The sequence below is a fragment of the Macrobrachium rosenbergii genome, chromosome 12 (genome assembly GCF_040412425.1).
Source record: "Macrobrachium rosenbergii isolate ZJJX-2024 chromosome 12, ASM4041242v1, whole genome shotgun sequence".
Lineage (NCBI taxonomy): Eukaryota > Metazoa > Arthropoda > Malacostraca > Decapoda > Palaemonidae > Macrobrachium > Macrobrachium rosenbergii.
This window is the reverse complement of record NC_089752.1, coordinates 100,097,543-100,119,063: the sequence shown is the minus strand read 5'-3', so window position 1 is coordinate 100,119,063 and position 21,521 is coordinate 100,097,543. Positions and strand designations below refer to the sequence as shown.

At 39.8% G+C, this 21,521-nt stretch overlaps 1 protein-coding gene across 1 annotated transcript in view; it reads right to left on the bottom strand.

The window, feature by feature from the left end:
- Positions 1-7,258, bottom strand: part of LOC136843791 (uncharacterized) — a 225,775-nt gene extending 218,517 nt beyond the window's left edge. The window contains 1 exon segment of the mRNA XM_067112518.1: positions 6,943-7,258. Coding sequence (XP_066968619.1) covers positions 6,943-7,133 — 191 coding nt within the window. The 5' untranslated portion in view covers positions 7,134-7,258.
- Between the last annotated feature and the right edge of the window lie 14,263 nt (positions 7,259-21,521).

Here is a 21,521-nt window from a genome sequence, read left to right as displayed (position 1 = left end):
ATAATCGATCATTCCGACTTTTCATCGCCAGCTGCTGTAAACCAGTTCTCTTTCGAACTGCGGAGAGATTAAGAGAGGACATTTTCCACGGAAAGTTAAGCTAAGCAGCTCCTGGAAGGCTACACACGTCACGTTATGGTAATGAGTAGATGAATACTAGTGACTGATATATATATATATATATATATATATATATATATATATATATATATATATATTCAGCAACAGAGAATACAACGACCTACGATTTCATAACGACCTACGATTTCATGCGAAATCTTGATTTCTCGCAACGAACAATGCTCGCTCTCTCTCTCTCTCTTAGAGCCGCCAAGAAAGGTGTTCCCTATCCCTGACATCACACCCCGTCCCGCTTACTTGACGGCTGACGCCTGAGAGGGGCGATGACATCATATCTCCCTCTGGGCATCATTTACTTAACTGTATCACGTCTATTACCACTGTCATAGTGCTGATTCTAATGGAAATGTTCCCTGCTATGAGCTCTATTCCCGGGACCTGTTCTCTATTCACGTCAGATCAACTCAGCAAGGGCTGATACAGCCTTGTGTCGGTGAACACCGCTGCCAAGGTTTCCCAGTATGGGACTGGGTCCCTTACGGGAAATATTTTCGAGGAATCAACAATGCAACCACCTTTCTCATCAGGAAGCAGATCACGTGACATTCTGCTGAATCTTAAATGATGCACAGATTTTTACTAATGACGAATCTAAAGCATTTATGAAAATGTTGTTTTCAGGATAAACTTTCTTTTTTTATCCGCGCTCAGAGTCGTAAATCAACTATTGTCGTTTATTCAGCAGCAAACTGCACATTTCAACAGAAATACTGGATTCTTAAATATATAGGGCCACATTCAATTTGGCCAATATAGAAAAAAAGAATGCTGCTACTGACAAAACCTAATAAGGTCTATTTATACATACATGGTGAATGTGTATTTACGTACAGTGATACTATTTTTGGAAAAACATACACTTCAAGCTGTATCTTCTTTGCAATATTATATATATATATATATATATATATATATATATATATATATATATATATATATATATATATATATATATATATATATATATATATAATATATATATATATAATATATATATATATATATATATATATAAACTGAATCAGATAAATATGGAACTGACGAATATATAAATAAACACTGGAGCGAAGGAAAGAGAAACACTGGAGCCTTTCGGCCTTTGACTGTCTGTCGTCCTTTACTCAGCAGACTAAGTAAAGGACGACAGACAGTCGAAAGGCCTCTAGTGCAGCACTTTCCTAGTGTTTATATTTCTTATGGATTTTATATATTATATATATATATATACATATATATATTGTATATATATATGTATCACCTATCCACATATACTATTTCATAATCACAGATACAGTTTCATACTAAATTCACAGTAACTTTTGGAATAATTTATACCCACAGGAAATTATAATTAGAAAGTGCTGCGCCGGCCGGGATTCGAACAGAGTCCTGGTTAGGAACACTGTAACTTTGACCAGAATAATTCCTAACTCCTATTTTCGCAAGTTTTAGGAATTTCTTAGGTAATCAATATCTGTCCCTCAGCTTAGCTATTTTGTGAACTGGTTAGTCAATAAGCAGCGGATATAAACTAATGCTACAAAGATCATGTTTGAATATTACACAAAAGTTTGGAGCAATAATTTAGTCAAAGTGTATTTCCAGAAAGTTCTCAAGTGGAAGGATGAATAAAAAGAAGATATATATATATATTATACCGTCCTCCTAAAAATAAAGTGTACCATTAAGTACGGCAAGTTTAGGAAAATGCAAATCAAGTGAACGCAAGAAACAAAGGCTATAGCTAAATGTAAGCTACATCAATCCGAAATGGGAAGAAACGAAATAATTTCATTAAAAGAAAGAATGAGCTCCTGCATTCTTTAAATTTATACTGACATCAACGACCGAAAAATTCCGTTAAATTGCCATCATCTTAGATGGTAGCCTAATGCTTAGTAATAAGATTTCCAAAAGTTATGCGAGAAAATAACTTCGTAAAAAGGAAGCAGAAACGCTCCTCTACCAGAGTGACTTTGGAAGATGACAAAACACTAGCCTACCACAGAAGCAATTTTCTTCTTTTGGCCTCTTTGAGCCATTAGCATTTGAAATCCAACGTCTCTGTTGGTTGTCTGAGTCTGGAGGTCAACGCCAAGCCGCGGATGCCCTTCCAAAACTTACCACACTGCCGTGAGTCAGGGTAATATAACCCAATCACCACTCAAATTCCATTCGAGAAATAGTTCCGAATGGCGCCTCGTGACTTTTTTTAGGTTTCCAATCATTGTAAAATGTATATATATATATATATATATATATAATATATATATATATATATATATAAATACTATATATATATATATATATATAATATATATATATATACATATATATACACACTGTATATATATATAAATATATATACTGTATATCTATATATACATATATATACATATATTTATATGCTGTATAATTTCAACATCATGTCGTTTCCCTTAACCAAGGGTACTCTAAAGAAAGAGCAACTCATCTGTCACTGCCGCATTCACAGCTTTTAATTCCCGACTCATTGGCCGCTTCATGCGCCTGCACATCGTGCTCCTCAGTAGCGCGTCGAACCTTCCTACACACTTCGTCTTCAGCCTCTGTCTATCTTGCAAGCATTCTGATGCTTCCTGATTGCTTGGCCTTCCTTTCAGATACCTCCTTAAAATCTTGTACTATCTCTTCCTAGGTCCTCCTCTCTTCCCTCCCATTCACGCTTCTAAACTCACTCTGTTCACCAAATTATCATGGTCAGTTCTTTCCACATGACCAAACCACCAGAATAATGTGAACCATTCTTTTACCTAAGCTAAATTTCTCACGACATATTCGTAATTTCACATTTCTCTCTCAAAGAATTCTTCTTGCGACTCACAGAGCTTCCTCTTTTTTTTCTTTCATTTGCATTCAACATCTACAATTCACTTCATCATATACTGTATATATTACATGATACATTAAGCTAATTATGATATTGAATAAAATGACTTATCATGACTGTAGTTATCTAGGCACGTAAAAATGTACCATTTATAATGGTAACGTCATTCGCTCGTGTTTAGATCAAATTCGAGTGAATGCTTACTGTCCTTAACAGACTAACCACAATGGAATAGGCTAATGCTGAATTAATGTTGAGCTTGACCGATTGCCTGTTCTCCTATCATGAGCCCATTCCAAGATTCATTGCACTGATAAAACTGCCTTATAAATTCAAAACACTAGACAATGCTTGGTATTTACTGAAATTCGATTTTTTTATAGGGTAGGGGAAGGGGAGCAAAGTGGTTGGCGCATGCTCATTTCTCACTAAGCATCGGCTATTTCATTTCTCTGGGAATAAAGTGTAGCTGGAGAGTTGTGGATGCTGCGCCTTACAAGATGCAGAGAATCAATCACTGTTTAAGTAATAAGACATTAATTTTTTTTATGTTTACCCTTAATCACTTATTTTACTCTGTATTCTTCTCAGTATTCGTCTATTGGCTCTTATTTATTCATTTCATCCAACATTCTTCCGCACATTCACTTTTATAGGCTCGTTGATAATTTAATTGCTTCGGTAATGGACATTTTAATTGGTTTCATATTCATAATAATAAATGACGTGTAGATGACAAACTCATTATAATAATTACGGCATAAGACAGATGAGGAGCTGCGCGGCACCCTCGAATTCCACTCGAGCTCTATTGACAATGAAACTCTGACAGCGACATATTTATTGGTTCTTCTATAAAAAGAGACTTCTCTATTTTCATCGACAGTTTGTGACTTCTTGATTTATAACTACATCGACACGACTGAGGAATTATTCTCCAATCTGAGGAATAACAATTTAACTTCACAGAAATTATATGTCCGCAATACGGAAATACCCTACTCTTTACCCAAACTATGCTTTTACTTTGTTTAGCTAGCGGAAGGCATCAGGAAGCGTGGGCCTCTTTAGTACCACATGCCATGAACATGGTAATGAATACTCAAGAGGGTATCATCCAATGCACGAGGGACCCCTGGTATCCATATCACCTGAGTGGGTGGCGCCCGGCGTTGGGCGAAGTTATGTAGGTATCGGATGGGGAGCTCTGAGCGTTGCCTCCCAGTGGGAATGGGAATCGCCGCAGTGATTTCGGATTAACCCCAACTGCCACAAGGTCGTTTATAGCGGGAATGGCAGTTCCAGCAGCAAAAACTGCCACCCATCCCTAAGCTCGTGTTTGGCCAAACAGTTTTTTTTTTTTTTTTTTTACAACCAAAATTCTCGACTGCGAGCTTTGACACAACTGTGATTAGCATTAGTGTATACTAATAGCCATTCTTATCTCAATTTTCATCGCTCCCGCTTACAGCTAGTTACACTGTGGACACAATCCCTCAAATGAAACATGGGAGTGTACAGCAAAGGTTACATCATAGAAAAACTGAAATGTCAAAGCTAAACTTCAGTGAACGAAGCAACAGGCAATCACGGTATCGATATTTCAGCCTTGAACTACAGAATGGAACCCCATAAGCTACATCCGGCACACTTTTCACATTAACCATAATTTGCGCCTTGGAACTTCGCGGATATTTATTCTGTAATGGAAATGGCGTTTGGGAACGCACACCGCCATGCAATCTGCTGAGCTTAAAGGAAGTTAATTGACACACACCCTTCAGTAAGACTTGGCAAATTTTTGTTTTTCATAAAACGTGCCAAAATCCAGCCTCCTCTATTGTCTCGGGACTCGGTCTCAATTCATTGTTCACCAACACACCAGTCAACCGTCCTCGTACATCCTCTGAGTGGTTGGTTTAGATTAAGACGGCCTTACCCAAGGCAGTGCTCATGTGTGATAAGGTATTTAAAGGGAATAACGGATGTGGACCCATGAATCGGGCCCAAACAGATGGGATGGTCGAGGCTCCTACCATCACTTCCGTTTGGTTAGTGGTAGGGTTGGTGCCTCTGCTATAGAGACGAGCAGTGCGCTTCAGAACTTCAATTCTCGTTCCTGAGATTTTTCTTTTTTTATACTCATGTTGACTGACAAGAACGAAATCGTTGGTATTAAACTGATAAATTTTAGTAAAAAAATCCTGCATTCATAGTTGTATGAATGACGATTAACCATGGCATGCAATGTATTAAAATGTAACTATGGGCTCTGGAGCATTCAACTCACGCTCTGTGCAGAAAATTTTACATTTTATTTGAGCGTTGGTGATTCGAAACAGAGTCGTTGGTACTTCATTCTAAGTCATGCATTGTTTACTGTTCATTAGTCTACATTAATGGTATTCGAAGCTAAAAGATCAAATATAAAATGACTTGTTACTCGATTCCTTATCAAAATGAGGCTAAATTCAAAAGATTCTTCAGCCTTCGGATTAGCTGCCAGAAGACATAACTGTCAAGAACAATGCAATAACACCAACGTATCACTATTTTCTCTGTATTTTCGTGACTGTTGCCGCCAACATGTTAGCCTCATAGAATGAATGACGAGAGGTGACACTCGCTAACGCGTCCTCCATGACTAAGTGGGTGTTTCATAACAGATTGATCACTACTATTTAATCGCCTTGTTATATCGTCCTATTCACAAAGCCTGCTCTCGGGATCCTTTCCTTTAGCCGTAACCAGTCTTGGAATCGAAAAGCTTTCATTTAATATTTCATCTGACGGTATTCGGCTATCTCAATTAGACATCAGGAAGGGAACCTAAAAATAACATGCTATCCGTTATCTAGCCTTTATATCAGGTTTTTTTGGATTTTGTTCGAATAAAGCAATTGTTGACATTATACAATGATTCTGGTTAATGTTAAATAATGTTAAAAATGTTGAGGAACAATGTTAAAAAGTTTTGGAAAGCAAAACTTTGACGAAATGTGCTTAAAAATGTTGATGTGTGCATTAAAGTGAATCAAGGCTACGTTAATGGTTTTTTTTTCTAATTCAAGTCTCGCTTTACGAACAAATACTAACTCCCTGAAAAATGTAAATAAGCTCACCCCCTTTTATCTCTGGGTCTTCTATGTCGAACCAATATTACTGAGTTCTATCCAATTTACTATTAGCAAGTTTTAGCATTATAATTTAAATGTGTAATGTTTGTGGGCGTGTGTGCTGAGAGAGAGAGAGAGATAATTATCCCTGCGAATATCGAGATGGGCCAATGTGGCAAGGCCTCTTGTTCCTTCCCCCTCCTACACGGAGTAACACTTTCACTCGTCTCCGCCCACATTCATCCACAAACGCTACCCTACATGTAGTACCTACTACCACCTGCTCAAAGTTTGTGCATCCTTATAAATAAACCTTCAGAATCTATGCAAACGACGAGTATTACGAAATTACCAGCGACGTAAGATTCATCGGCCATTCTTCATACCATACCCAATGTGGTAATGGAGTGCATGAAACCACATGCATTCTGTTGGACCCCCAGACAACAGCTGCCACTGCTCGAATCCTGCCGGGTGTGTACAAGCTACCCTACAACAGACTTGCTGGGTCCGTGAATAACCGACCCCACATGAAGACTCTCCTTTCAAGAGTAAAGCTCATAGAAAAAGTGAGCTGACAAGCAAGTTCACGTTGGTGACGAGCAAGTTTTAATGTCAAGATCCAAGGCTTCTCTTAAGAAAACCGAACTTAGTTACTGTGTCATTTAATTAGCGCGCGCTCTCTCTCTCTCTCTGGTCCATGCCATATGCTAGCAAGACGGTAAACAATTCGTACACATTAAACGGTTTAACCTGAAAATGGAAACTTATTAATAAATAACGACGAAACAATGAAGAAGCGTGCATTTAACTCACCATGATTTGTTGTATTGTACTCCTGATGCTGTGTCCAAGATAGTCTGATGCTGGGCTACAGTATACCCGAAGTGTGATTTTGGAGAACCTTTTTTCACAATAGGAATCCTTGGCTCAAGATTAAATGAACACACCAAAGTTAACGACCAAAAGCACAGTAAAAGTGCTAACAACGGACAAGGGATTGCCATCTCGAACAGCGAATCCCCCTCGAACCACTCCCCAACGAATACTAACAGGAGAGTCCCGGGACTGGGGCGGCTACGCTCAGCCGCTCTAGTCTCTCTCTCTCTCTCTCTCTTTCCCTCTCGCCCGAAGCATATGCCAACGATCGCTATTCGCCTACAGATCTTGTGCCCACGCACATACATAATTATAATATGATTTGAGACGCATAAAATTACAGTTGATGTCACACCTGAAAATATTCATTCAATTCAATATCCTAAACAATTTTAGACAACAGTGGCAAAGCACTTTACTGATCGCAGAGTTAACATACAATAAAATTTAGGAAACTCCAGCCAGAAGTTAGCGCACGAAATGTCATATTTCTGGGAATGCAAGTAAGGCTGGGATAGGATTTGAAAGAGATGGGGGAGAAGGTAGAGAAAGATAAGGAAGAAGGCTGTTAAAGGGTTCAGAAATGAAGTACACAGGAAAGCAGAAAGGTTAGGGTAGACCCAATTGTTTGTATTTTCTTGCTGCGTATGTTGATGTTTGCCAAGGTCCAAAGTTTTGCATTGCTCACTGAAGATTATCGTTCCTTTAAAAATTACTGTCGTCTTCTGTTTGCCTATGTTAGTATTACTTTCATTTCATATTATTGTCGTCTGTACACTTTGCCTCACAGTGCAGTCCAATTTCGTTCTTTATGATTCATTTTCTTGTTTCTATCTTAAACTATTCTAAATTAGGGTAATTAGTATTCTGGTGTTGGTTCATGCACTGTTACATAAGAACTCTTCTCTGCACCACAGAAGACCTTCAGTGATATCGATATTTTCACTTTCTCTGTCCCTTTCGGAGAAAGTTCTTTGATTTTTCCCCACTATTTTATGCTGTCTGCGGCTTATTGTATCGTAATATAGATTTCGCGGTTTCCTAGTGTACTTTAGCTGTTTTCATGGGTGAAATGGTTTTAGAGCCGTTCCTGTTTTGGGATTTTTTTTATTTTTCTTTAATTTTGGTTGCTGACATTAGGGAGTAATATACTAGAATACTCAAACGTGGGTCTACTTAACTGGTCTTCTCCTTTTCTTTCATTGGCTTGTGCTATTTTTTATTTAATTTATGAGGTATTCCAGCACTGTTTCTGGTCAGTCTGGGAATTTTAACTTCATATTTTCAATATTTCTCCATTGTTTAATTTTTCTTCAGCAGTTGGCTTAGGCTATAGCAATGAAAGATGTTGAATTTTGTTTTTGGTTTGTAGTTAACAATGTCAGCAAAGGTTACACTTGTTTTATATCGGGAGTTTCTGTCATATTTGCTGTATGACTAAGCAGTGAGAAGAGCGGAGAACGTATTCTCTTTTATGTAAAAAAATCTTTATATGGGGACTTCCAAAACGTAATTATTGAATTTTATTGTTTATTTTGTGTAGTTTCCCCTAGCACCGTTTTCTGTTGGTTTCAAGAAATTGCTAAATATTACTTTAATAAATCTATTTTTTCTTATGTTCCAAAACCACTGACATGATATACGTTAATTTCATGTGTAACTTTAGTTTGAAGAATTATTGGTTGATTAAGACTTTGGTGATGTTTTGTTAATTTTATTTTCATTTAAAAAGGTGCTAACTATGAATTTCTTAGAGGTTTTGCGTAAATTGTGTATCCAAGATCTTTTCAGATTGCACGAGTTGACCAGGATTACGTAGTGTCTTCTTTTGGTAACGTAGGCATATACCAGAAACTTCTGGAGCTGAGAGCAATTATTTGTTACGGCCAAGGAGTGAGAGGGAGACAGTAGACAAGCAGATGATGACGGAAACTTAATATCCCCTCAGTCGTCTCAAACAGAAAGGAGAAACAAGTGTGACTGTTCAAAGGAATTTATCTTAGCATAGCTGGAAGCCGAAGCAGTTCTAAGGAAGAGAAGCCCCCTATCATTTAGTGTCAAGCCACATCTGCGAGCAATGATCGGCCAAAGTGAAAATCATCGTATGCAAGGGCGAATAAAATTTTATGTTTATCTTTTACTAAGTGTTTTAATCATGTTTTAATCACACCACACTTAAAGCCTGGGGCTACTGCCGTCACATAACCTCCTGCACACATTGCATGACAGGGATGCTATCGCTATGTGAGCCATTTTTATTATTATACCTACCTCGATGAGGTTGGAGAGGATTTTTTTTAATACAGTCTTCATAAGGTAAGTTTTAGGGGCCTCTGAGATACCTCGGAACATTTTCTTCATTTTCTTTACTCTTTCCATTTGGGTGTTTATTAGTCGAACCCAAGACCCGCAAGCAGTGGTTCGGGGGATTCAGTAGCCTACCGAGTACCGACCAAGGTCCAAAAACCTTGGCACCAACGGCTGTAATACCATGACTCGACAGTCAGGCTTAATCTATCATACACTCTGTTGAGATATAAGAGGATACCAGATACCTTTTTGCGCGACGTTCGTCGATAAGCGTATTACACCCAGGTTTTCACCTTTCAGCTACGGGAAAAGAGTAACATTACTGACTGCGAGAGGTGTAGGCTACTGTTGTGTTCCGAAAGAAATAAACTGAGTTTTACTTTCTTTACTATTGAAATAATTTTTCGCTGTTGTGAAAATATTTTCGGCTCCTTTTAACAAATCATGAAAGCATTTCAAGTTCCTAGCAGCAAAATCTGCGAATCATTGGCGTAAACAAGATATTCTCGTATATACTGAGTAGATCACTGATATAGATCAAGAACAACAATGGGCCCAGGATCGATCCCTTGGGTACACCATAAGATATATTAACAACAGAGGATAAGACTGATGCAATACGAACAGACTGGATACGATTGCTGTTATCCTTTTCTTATATAAAATTTTGTTGATTAACATTTGATGATGCATACTTATCAAACTCTTTGGATATATCCAATAAAAGGAGTGCTTTTGTACTGTCTGTTTATATATAGATAGATAGATATATATTTATACACACACACACACACAGACATATATATATATATATATATATATATATATGTGTGTGTGTGTGTGTGTGTGTGTGTGTGCAACCTTAAGCAATGCAGTTTCCGGTGAAAGGTAGGTCTAAAACCATGTTGTTCCATAGCCAGAAAATGGTTTGATTCAAGGAAAGCCATTTTAGAGATGATAAGAAACAAAAGAAACGGGTCTGTAATTCCCAACGTTTTCTATCTTTTCTCTCGTAAACGGGAACTCCCTAAGGACATTTAAAGGCTCTTGGTTTGGGTGGAATTTTGGACCAACTAATCACTCTATCACATTTAAATGATCGTCATAGGAAGTTCAAAAATTTGCTGGACAAATAAGTTCTGTTTCAATCACGAAAACCCGTCATTTTTTATTCCTATTTTTTGCCGACGAGGTATTGATGTACCATTTTAAAGGGTCCCATGAATATTTGTAGATCCAAACAGCAGGACTTCTCTAGGACTTTGTAAATTTTCTTCATCCTGAGCATTCGCTTCATTCAGCCTCTGCAGGTTCGTTATCCTTGGAGGACCTTGTCTCTTGGGTTTTTTTGGTCTTGATGCTTGGCAACGTGTTCTTATTTATTTACTGGGTCGTTGTGTATTATAATCTTGAATTTTACCAGTACACGTTGGAATTAGTATGCTGCCACGCTAATTCAATTTTTGGTATTTTAAATCAAATGTTATTAAACAACTATTAGATCTATTTATCTATTTTCATCATAAATAATCTCCGGGAAATTTGGGATTTTGCCAGTTTCGTTTTCTGTAAGAGATTATTAATAGTAGTTTCCCTACTTCTGTTGAAAAAAAATACGTCCTTTTCTTTTCCTTAATGACTGCAGTTGGTCTGCTAAAATGGCAGGATGAGTATCTGTAAAAGGAACTGAGGGAGACTTGGGGAGGGGAGGGGGGCGATGTCAGAGTAATGCACACTGTCTTTAGACAGTGGTAATGCAGAGCACTGGAGCAGACACCGGTCTCGTTTTACTGATTCGCGAGCCTGGCGACAACAAACCTTTTATTTCCGCTGCCCATAAAGACAATTGGTCACTAGTCACGTTTAATAATCTAATCATTCCTTGATGAGCCAACTGTGACTAATGCCTGATATCTTAGACGTTCGCAGTGAAGGTAAGGATAGTCTTGTCTATCTTGAAATTTTATACCTCGGGATCCCAACAGGGGAACACGGGTCGTCTCCCGCTCACTCGACTCACTAAACAAGAGGTTGATCGTACAATCTTTCATCTCCAGCCAAATGCTTGTTCCCGGTGCATATATATATATATATATATATATATATATATATATATATATATATATATATATATATATATATATATATATGTGTGTGTGTGTGTGTGTGTGTGTGTGTGTGTGTGTGTATTATAATTATTCTTAGGATGGAGAATGAAAGGAATTTCTAATGCAACGAATAAAAAATGAGCGAAAGAGGCCGTTGAAAAGAGAGAACGTAACGGCCAAAAAGTGCGATGATGCTTGCAAGATAAACGTGAATAATACTAATATTACCTTATTTTGCCCACATTCACTTTCCACTTTATACACTTTCAGTGACTTTACAAATGTTTGGTAGGCTATGCAACTTCCTTCTTGTAACTCCAAGTGATTCTTTATACATGTTATTGTTGGGTTTGCCGATGACAACTAGTAATTGAGGGTAATGATGGAAGTATTTTTGAGATATAAAACCCCATCAGAATTCTTGAGTGGTAGTTCAACGTGCTGCTGATGAAATAACCGTAGAGAGGTGGAATAAGACGAGCTGAACTCATAGATGGCTGAGTTATGGGTTCGCCTGCGTCGTGACATCCCCCTCCCCCCGCCCTGGCGAAAGCCACTCATGGGCTTATTTCAGCATTTCTTTGATGACAAAAAATATGTCTTCCATAGCTGATATATCATTGGTCTAAGAATCTGGTTTAGAGTAATTATTTTATCATCATTATTTCATAATGAGTCACAGATTTTATTTTTTTTATAAAAGAGAGATATAAGCCCATTATTAAGCTTTGGAAAAATTTATGACAAAAAAGCTCTCTCTCTCTCTCTCTCATTCTTTTTTAGCGAACATAGACATGTCTGGATGACGATTTTCTTCAGTTTATCAAATGAATTAGTAATATAGGCTTATCATTATGCCAAGGGACAATTTACGCCAAAAGTTTCCCCTCTTTCTGGATTTGCTGCGGACCCTCTGGTGCTTCTCTAAGAACCCCAAAAGTCCTGTTTTATAAAGTGGGCCTCTTTGCGGGCTTACTTGTGGAGTCCAGGGATCCTGGTTATCTCAAGGGACCTCCTCACGCCCTTCTTGTCGAAGTCTGAAAGAGTAGGGATGGGTGCCCATTTTTGGCTAATGTGCCTTCCACCCTTTTCCAGTGGGGTATTTGTCGCTGAAGGGCAATCTCTTATTGATGCATTCATGTCATTTAATATTACCCTTTCTAATAACTTATTTGCATACATATGTATCTAAATTATTTTGAATGATCCTCTTATTATTGGAAAATTTTTTTTATCATAATATTACTATTACTCTGCATCTTGGTTGTGATGGACTGATTTCGATTCTAATTAAAGAAACATGAATTCAACAGGAATATATACAGCGGAGTTGAAGCTAAAAAGTAAACCTTGATTGCCGAGAGGATTAGTTCACTGTCACCTTAGTTCTTTATTCAAAAGACGAAGGACGTTAGACGAAGAGATTTTATGAATGATAACAAACAAAATAAGGAAATTGATTCTCACCTCTCAGGAGCCATATGCTTACAATAGCGCGCTCATTCTATTACATATCATACAATATACAAATCGGGAAGATTCCATTTAAATCCACGCCCCAAAAAAAAAAAAAATTTGAAAAATTTCTGTTAATGGAAGCCAGAGGCTTGTGGTAAGGGAGCCATGGGTGAGAAAGAACCTGGGAGTTGGACAAGAGGCTGTGTGAAGTTGGATGAAGATAGTCTTTCTGTAAATTTAGTATGGAACCAGTGGGTGAGAGGGCTGCTGTCCCTGTATTCGCCTGTAGATGGCTTTAAGAACTAGTCAGGGCAATTCTGGGAAGCAGAGAAGAGACCATGCGGATGTCCGAAAGTAGTCTTTCTGTGTATAGACACACGCACGAAATCTATATACACTATATATATATATATATATATATATATATATATATATATATATATATATATATATATAAAATCATATTTGTTGTTTCAACAAGTGTCACGTTTGTGAACATTGCCTCTACATCTCGGCAGTTTCACTTGGGGATACCGGAAGACCCATCTCACAAGGATTAACAGGGTACAAAAGATCAGTAAAATACCCTTCTCAGGCTCGGAGATTTTCGTACAAATGAGGGATACTGGCCGTGCCACAAACTGGAGTGGTGCAGGGCTGGTTTTCAAAATGTAGCTGCCCATACGAAAGGAAGATTCTGGAATCCGCCATCATCAGTCAAACTAACAATATGAATCTGTCAGGAGGGCATTGAAAATCGGATTTCACCGATGGACTAATCTTGAGACTAGTTCTCAATCAAGTGTTCCAGCGGATACGCCTTCCAGACTCGACACAGGTGAGAGCTAATACAAAAATGCAACAGACTAACCCCCTTACATTACAGGACATTCGACCTCTACATAACACCAGCGTTGTATTGCCACACCTGTATGTGCTATACAAGTACACTTGTCGCTTACTAGCTGTCTACATTCACTAGAGATCTGAAATACGGAAGTTTGTTAATCGAAATGTATGGTTTTGACGAGTAGATAGTATTTAATAGGCTTCTTTAACTTCACACACACACACACATACACATGCAAACACACAATGTGTTTATGCACCATACATTTGCGTAGTAAGGTGGTTAGCCTAGATTATATCCCTTACTGACTGGAATCGCTGATAAAGCTCAAAGCTAAAATGATTAGTGCTACCCAGTAGCACATGGTATTTAAATGTTGTTAATAATTCCTGGTACAGTACATCTTCATTAAATTTAATAAGTAATTACCAATGAAGACCACCTATTAGAGATGTGTTAGATCTAAATACTGATTATTTTCTCGAACATTAAGCAAGCACACTGTATAAGAGTTTTGAGAGGGTTCATGTTGTTATGTGAAAAGATTATGGACTCAATTAGTCCTGTATGACATAATCCTTGGCTCATAAATTTTGCTGGTCACCGTCTGTCTTAAGAATTTCTTAAAGCATCAGGCATGGCACATTGTTTGCCAAAGGGGTTTTTACGACTGCTTGCCCTTGCTGTCATCAACCACAGTTATTGGCTGTGGGCCTCGCCTTTGACTAAAAAGTCCACCTGCAAGGCAGCAGCTCCCACAGTTATTGGCAGTGGACCTAGCCTTTTACCAAAAAGTAAGACTGCGAGGCAGCAGTTTCCAGTTATCGGCGGTGGGCCTAGCCTTTTACTAAAAAGTAAGACTGCAAGGCAGCAGCTGTCCTTTTAGTCACCTTTTACGACATGCAGGACCTACAGTGGTAGTATTCTTACACCCCTACCACAAGGTACATTTATAGACCTGGAGAAAGCATACGATAGAATCCCAAGAGAAGTGATGTTTTGGTGTTTGAGGAAGAGGAAACCCCAGAAAAGTTGGTTAGGCTGGTCGAGATGATATATCAGAGAACGAGCACAAAAGTAATAACAGCAGTTGGGGAAACAGAAAACTTTGAAGTTAGTGTTGGATTACACCAGGGGTCAGCATTAAGCCCATTTTTGGGTGTGTTGAGTGAAGAGATCAGGAATGAAGTGCTGTGGGAGTTGTTGTACGCTGATGACCTGGTGATTACTGCTGAAGATCAGGAGGACCTACAGAGAAGGGTTGGAGAGTGGCAGGAGTCTCTAGAAAGGGGTGGCTTAAGGGTGAATGTGAATAAAACAGAGGTTTTAGTGAGCAGTAAGGAAGATAGAGACAGAATAGTAATACAAGAAAGAAGAGGCTCAATTATAAAATAGGTGGAAAAGTTTAAATACTTAGGATCTACTTTAAGCCAAGAGGAAGGATGTGAGGCTGAAGTGGACAGTAGGATAAAAGCGGCGTGGGGGAAGTGGAGAGAAGTAGCTGGAGTAGTATGTGATAAGAAAATGCAAATCAAGCTAAAAGTCAAGATCTATAGCACAGTGATAAGACCAGTGTTAATGTATGGATCAGAAACATGGGCTCTAGGAAGAAAAGAGGAAGTAAGGCTTGAGAGAACAGAGGTGAGAATGATGAAATGGATCATGGGAATATTGCTGCTCGAGAGAATGGAAAATTATGAAATAAGAAGAAGAGCCGGCTTAGTAAAGATAACAGAGGTGATAAGAGAGTCACGATTGAGATGGTATGGACTCGTGTTAAGGATGGGTGATGAGGAGGGAGCGAAGAGGGCTTGTGAAGAACCTGTTAGAGGAAGAAGGTCGAGAGGGAGACAAAGAATTAGATGGCGAGATAAAGTGAAGGAAGATATGGAGAGAAGAGGTTTGGTGGAGGATGATGCCTTTGATAGAAGGCAGTGGAGAAGGCGCATCAGGCAACCGACCCCTTAAGTAGGGATAAAGGTGGGAAAGAAGAAGAAGGAGTCTAAGGTTTTAAGAATGACTGCAACAAAATAAGGTTTCTTGCATATTGAACCATTCCTTTACAATCTGGACATTATGGACAGAAGAGTTGTCCATGGCTACGTATATTGGTTCTGGCTCGGGGATTAGCAGGGCTCTCACTTTTGGCACCAAAACTTCCTCCAGAATACCAGTATACTGGGAACTGTTCATGCGTGCCTCTATTTCAACAAGTTCCCCTAGTCCATTGGCAGCTATCCATCCCCATAGGGCTGCAGTAATTCTTCTGCTCTTCCGTGATGGCTGGATGTTTTCAGGGTGATACCTGAAAATAATAAAACGAGTATAGAAGATAATGAATAGGATAATTGAGATATTGTATACTTATATTCATAGAATGATTTACATTTAACACATTTGTGAAGCATAGATGGATCGTTATCAAAGGAAAGAAATACTAGGATCGCACAATGTATCCCTTAATATACAATGACTTTAATAGTGGTATAATGAAAATGAAATAAAGACTTTATTCGTATAATAGACCTATACTAATACACATATCTAAATAATCTGATTGGTCTATAGTGGTGTGAAGATCAAATCCTCATTACAGACCTATAATGATAGTGTTTTATTTTATAATAGGCATATAAAGAGAAGCATCAAAGTCTAAATTTATAGTAGACCTATAGTAATATAAACCCCTAATTCTTATGATACGTGTTGTGACAATGAAGCCACAACGCAAAGCAATATGATAGTTATAACAGCAATAAGAATCATCTCAAGTGACACCTTCTAAATGGGACTGTTAGGCCTACCCTTTCAACAGTCTACGTACTTTTTATTTTCAATTCAACTTTTACTTCACGTAAATTATTTAAAGCTTACCTTGGGTCCCTGGGACGCCAACAGTGAAGGTTACCGTGAGCATCAATCAAGAATGTTTTTTCATCACAAAAGATGACTTTGCTCCAAAATTCATCAGTCATTGGGTAATACTGCAAAGCAAATGCAAGCCTGTCCTCTTGATGATGTTGAGTAAGAAGAGCTTTCACGGCAGGAATGTGGTGATATTTTAAGAGGTGCGAAAGAAACGAGCAGGATAAAGTTACTGCTACTTTATTGAGGACACAGGTGGTTTATATAGTGGCGGACTGACGTCACGCCAAGGAGTACAATGAGAACCAGGGTGACCTGAGGTCAATAACATTTGACAATAAATACAATAAACAAATACACTCTGAGTTACACAAATGGACAATAATGAAGTTGAATACATTCTGATACCTGAACAAAAGAAACATATAACATACAAGTTGGTAACAGGTAAATATTTACATAAATCAGTTTAAATCTGCGTGACCCGTTATCCTAGGAGCGGCAACCCTAGGAGAGGCAAAGAAAACAGGTCGCCACCACAGAAAACCCGCTTAGTGGGGACTTTATAAATACTCCCCCCCCCCCAGACGTGGGTAACGTCTGATTAATCGACGTATCTGCTGGGGCGTTGAAGAGTGCCGCGGCTACGCGAAGTGAGCTGGGGGTTGCGCTGTGCGTGGGAGCAGCTGGCTGTGGGTGTGGGCGGATGTTTCCGGGGGCGGCCGCGTGTCCTCTTTCTGCAGCGGCCTGGCTGCGGAGATGGCTGCACAGGCGGAGGGTGTGGTGCGGTGACATCTGTGTCATCCTCCAGGAGGGCAGGCTTGATGCGATCAACCAACACCCAGTCGTCCTTTCCGTGAAGGGTGAGCCAGAAAGCCTTGTTGCTCTTGTACTGTCTTGTCCTCTCCGATGGATGACGGACACACGAACACACACGTGTGTTTGGAAGAGACGGCGTCGGGGCGACAGGCTCTTACAATACTCCCCCCTGGCAGGAGTCGGTGTCAGGAGACGCTTGTGACTGACGTCGACTGCCAGCCCGAAGTGGGCAAGGAAATCCGCACCCAAGAGTGGGGCCCTTACGTTCGCGATGACGAAGTTCCAAGAATACCTCCAGCCAAGGATGGAGATCGACAGGAGCCTGGTGCCGTAGGAGAGGATGGGGAACTGTTGGCGGTCATCAGGAAGGCAGCCGGGTCTGGTGAGCACTTGCAGTCCTCCCTGGACAGCGGAAATATTGATTTAACAGCCACAGTGTCGACCAACATCATCCTGCCGGAGATGGTGTCGTGGACATAGAAGCCTAATGGCTCTGGGTTCCTCTGTTGCCATGGCAGCCTGTTCTGCTGGCCACCGCCTCCCCCGTTTTTTGGATGGGCAAATGAACACAGGGGTTGTCAGTTCCGGGCATCCTTGCCGCACTGCTGGTGGTAGTAGCAAGGGCCTGGTGGGTTCCACTTGTGATGATATGGTGGCTGCCTCCTGGTGATGGCGCTTATCTCCTCCTCTGCACCCTCCTCCTGTTGAATGGAACTGATGGGGTTGATGATGAAGCCGAGGGCGCGGGCGGCCCTCTCGGGTACCGGCAGGGGGCAAGTCTCAATGAGGGATATTTTCAGGTGGCGGTAGGTAAGGGGGCATGCGGCGGACACCCACGGGACAAGTTTCCTGTAGACCTCCTCCGGCAGGGCGTTAATTACTGAGTCAGCTTGTAGCACCTCGTCCATGAGCTTCTGCCAGCCTGAACTGACCCTGTACAGCCACAATGATGGGTTCCCCTGAGTGAGAGGTGGCAGCTTTATGGTGAGGGCGGCTTTTGTTTGTCCTGCCGGGCAGGACAGTGTGCGGGGCGCGGGCAGCGGTGTGGAGGAGCGCGTGAGCCTTGGCGTGGGTGATACGGGCGGGAGGTAAACGTCTGAATCCTCGAGGTTTGCAGTTAACTGAATGTGGGAGGGGGTGTCCACATCCATGCTCGCTCTAGCCAAGGTCTATAGATTAAAGAGGTCTTCTCAACCCCGACCCAAAATATGACTGTTCTGGGAGGTACAGACCGTGTGAGTCCGGACCTATAGGTGCGGATGCTGACCATTTCCACCCAAACATACCAAAGTACAGAACGCGATGATCAGAGGACTTACGAGTTCCTGAAACAAATTATTTATTATAATTTTGGCACTAACATGAAAAAAGATCTCCTTTTTAAATCGATTATTCAGGTTGAGAACGCCGGGTTTCCTGTAGTAGCCATGGTTAGTGACTTAGGAACAACAAATGTTAGTTTATGGAATTCCTTAGGCATTGATATAGATAATTCTGCATTTGTTAACCCATTAGATGATAACAGAGAAAACATGTGTTTGCCGATGCACCGCACCTAATAAAACTCATTAGGAATAATTTCCTTGATCATGGATTTGTGTTTCGGGAGATAGGTTTGCTCATTGTGGTTCAGTTAGGAGTTAATTATGAAAAGCAAAAGTGATCTACGGGCAGCACATAAGCTCTCTGAAAAGCACATCAATGTAATGGGCATGCAACGCATGAATGTTAAACTAGCGGTGCAATTACTGTCCGAAACAACATACAAATGTCTTCAGTACGTTTCGGTAACAAAGGTTTGCTTGAAGATAAGGATTGAGAAACCACAAGTCAGTTTATTTGCCTTGTAGATACCTGGTTCGATTTATTTGTCTCGAGTGCCCCGTGATAGGAAACCATCAAGAAATGCCCATGGGATGAATCTGGACTTACAAAATAAAACGTTGCATGATATGATTGGTGTCTAAAGAAATGAAAGTGATTAAAAGCAATAGGCTCTACCCTTTCCAAAAAGGCTTAATTTAATCATGCATTCATTAATGAAGCTGCTGAGAATGGTCAAAGATAAATTTCAAATATCATATATTCTGACTTATAGGCTAAATCAAGATGGTCTTGAACAGTTTTTTGGCTGCATAAGGCAGATGGCTGCATGTCATCAACACCCATTTTGTTGATTTAAGCACCGAATCAGAGCCCACATTCTAGGCAAAGAGAGCAAACTGTTAGGATCAAACTGCAACGTTGAAAGTTGCAATAGTGATATGATGACATCAACCTCATTTTCCAGCTTTCCTGTTGAAGAAAGGACATCCTATGTAGATGAATAAACTTCTATCCAAAAAGGGTTAATCCTGTGATAAGCCTGTCGGCTATGTTGTTTTGTTTGCCAGTGGAATTTGGTAATGATTTGCAAAATGATGACAATGTAGAATTGGAAATTGAAAAAGAAGAATTAGGAAATGCGATGGAAGATGGAGGCTTACAATACGTTGGTGGTTATTAGCTCGTAAGTTTCCTGAATATGAATTCCTTGGAACTGCAGCGACGAAGGGAGATGGCTCGTGGATTTGCCGTAAATTGCAAGAGATGGAACGCTGTTGCAACCAAGCGAGGAATTTTTGGAATTTAAAAACAAAAAAAATGTTTTCTGTTATCGCGGGAAAAAATATTTAAAACAGGAAAAGGCGCGACAGATAAACTGACTGATTTAATTAGCGAGTGTTTTAAAAGCAATAACATCACATTACCATACGAAGTTATTAATTTTTTGTTAGATGTCGTACATTCTTTAGAAGTTTGTTTTGAACAAAAGTATTAGTTCATCAAGAAAATGCAAAATAAAATGAAAAAGCTCACGTGATATAGAACATAATTGAAGCATATACTTTGTATACATCATTATTTATTTTATAAATTTAAACTGTCTAATGCTCAACAAATTTCAGTTATTTACATCATCAAATATGTGTTTGGTTGTTTTAATGTAATAAAGTTATGTATTTGTAATCTACCCTTTATTTTCCTAAAAGAATAAAATATAAATCTCTAAAAGATGAAAAAAACAAAGCAGAAAGAATAGTTCCTTTATTTTCTTATGGAAGTTCCACAGCTTACTCAGGCACGGCATGGTCTGAGTGACGTCACCGCTCTGAATCAAACAACTCCCAATTCGGCTACCTGCACTACGGTGGCCTGAGGACCTCTTTAATCTATAGACCTTGGCTCTAGCCCTTTAATTGGGGTGGGATACTTGCGTCAATACGCGCTTGGGAGCGCGCCGTGAGTCCGTTAATGATGCTGGTGATTTGCCGACAAGAGTCAGCACGCCAGAGAACACTGGTTACAGTGCCGTCATGAGTCTGCTAGGGGCATGGGTAGTTCCTGGAGCCAAGGCTGAGTCGCTGTGTGAGTCTGCTAATGGCTCCAGGAACCACTCCGGGGTCACCACTTTAAGAGGTGCGAAAGAAACGAGCAGGATAAGGTTACTGCTACTTTATTGAGGACACTGGTGGTTTATATAGCGGCGGACTGACGTCACGCCGAGGAGTACAATGAGAACCAGGGTGACCTGAGGTCAATAACATTTGACAATAAATACAATAAACAAATACACTCTGAGTTACACAAATGGACAGTAATGAAGTTGAATACATTCTGATACCTGAGCAAAAGAAACATATAACATACAAGTTGGTAACAGGTAAATATTTACATAACTCAGTTTAAATGATTGGGTATGGCTGAATCTGCGTGACCCGTTATCCTAGGAGCGGCAATCCTAGGAGAGGCAAAGAAAACGAGTCGCCACCACAGAAAACCCGCTTAGCGGGGACTTTACAATATATTCCTGCCTCATGCAGTCTGTTCCGGATTACTTGAACTCCAACTTGAATCCCTATCTTCTTTCTTATTACTGGAGGATCAGTGGTGAGGGGAGTTGTACCGACCATGTCTATGATCAGCTGATCTTGATGTAGAGTTGTGAGGCGCGGTCATCCACTCCTGGGAAGAAGATTTTGGACGTTTCCCCTTTCCCTCTCGTATCGGATCCTTCTGTATACAGAGTACAGACCTTCTGCTTACACCAAACTGCCGCGAAATTT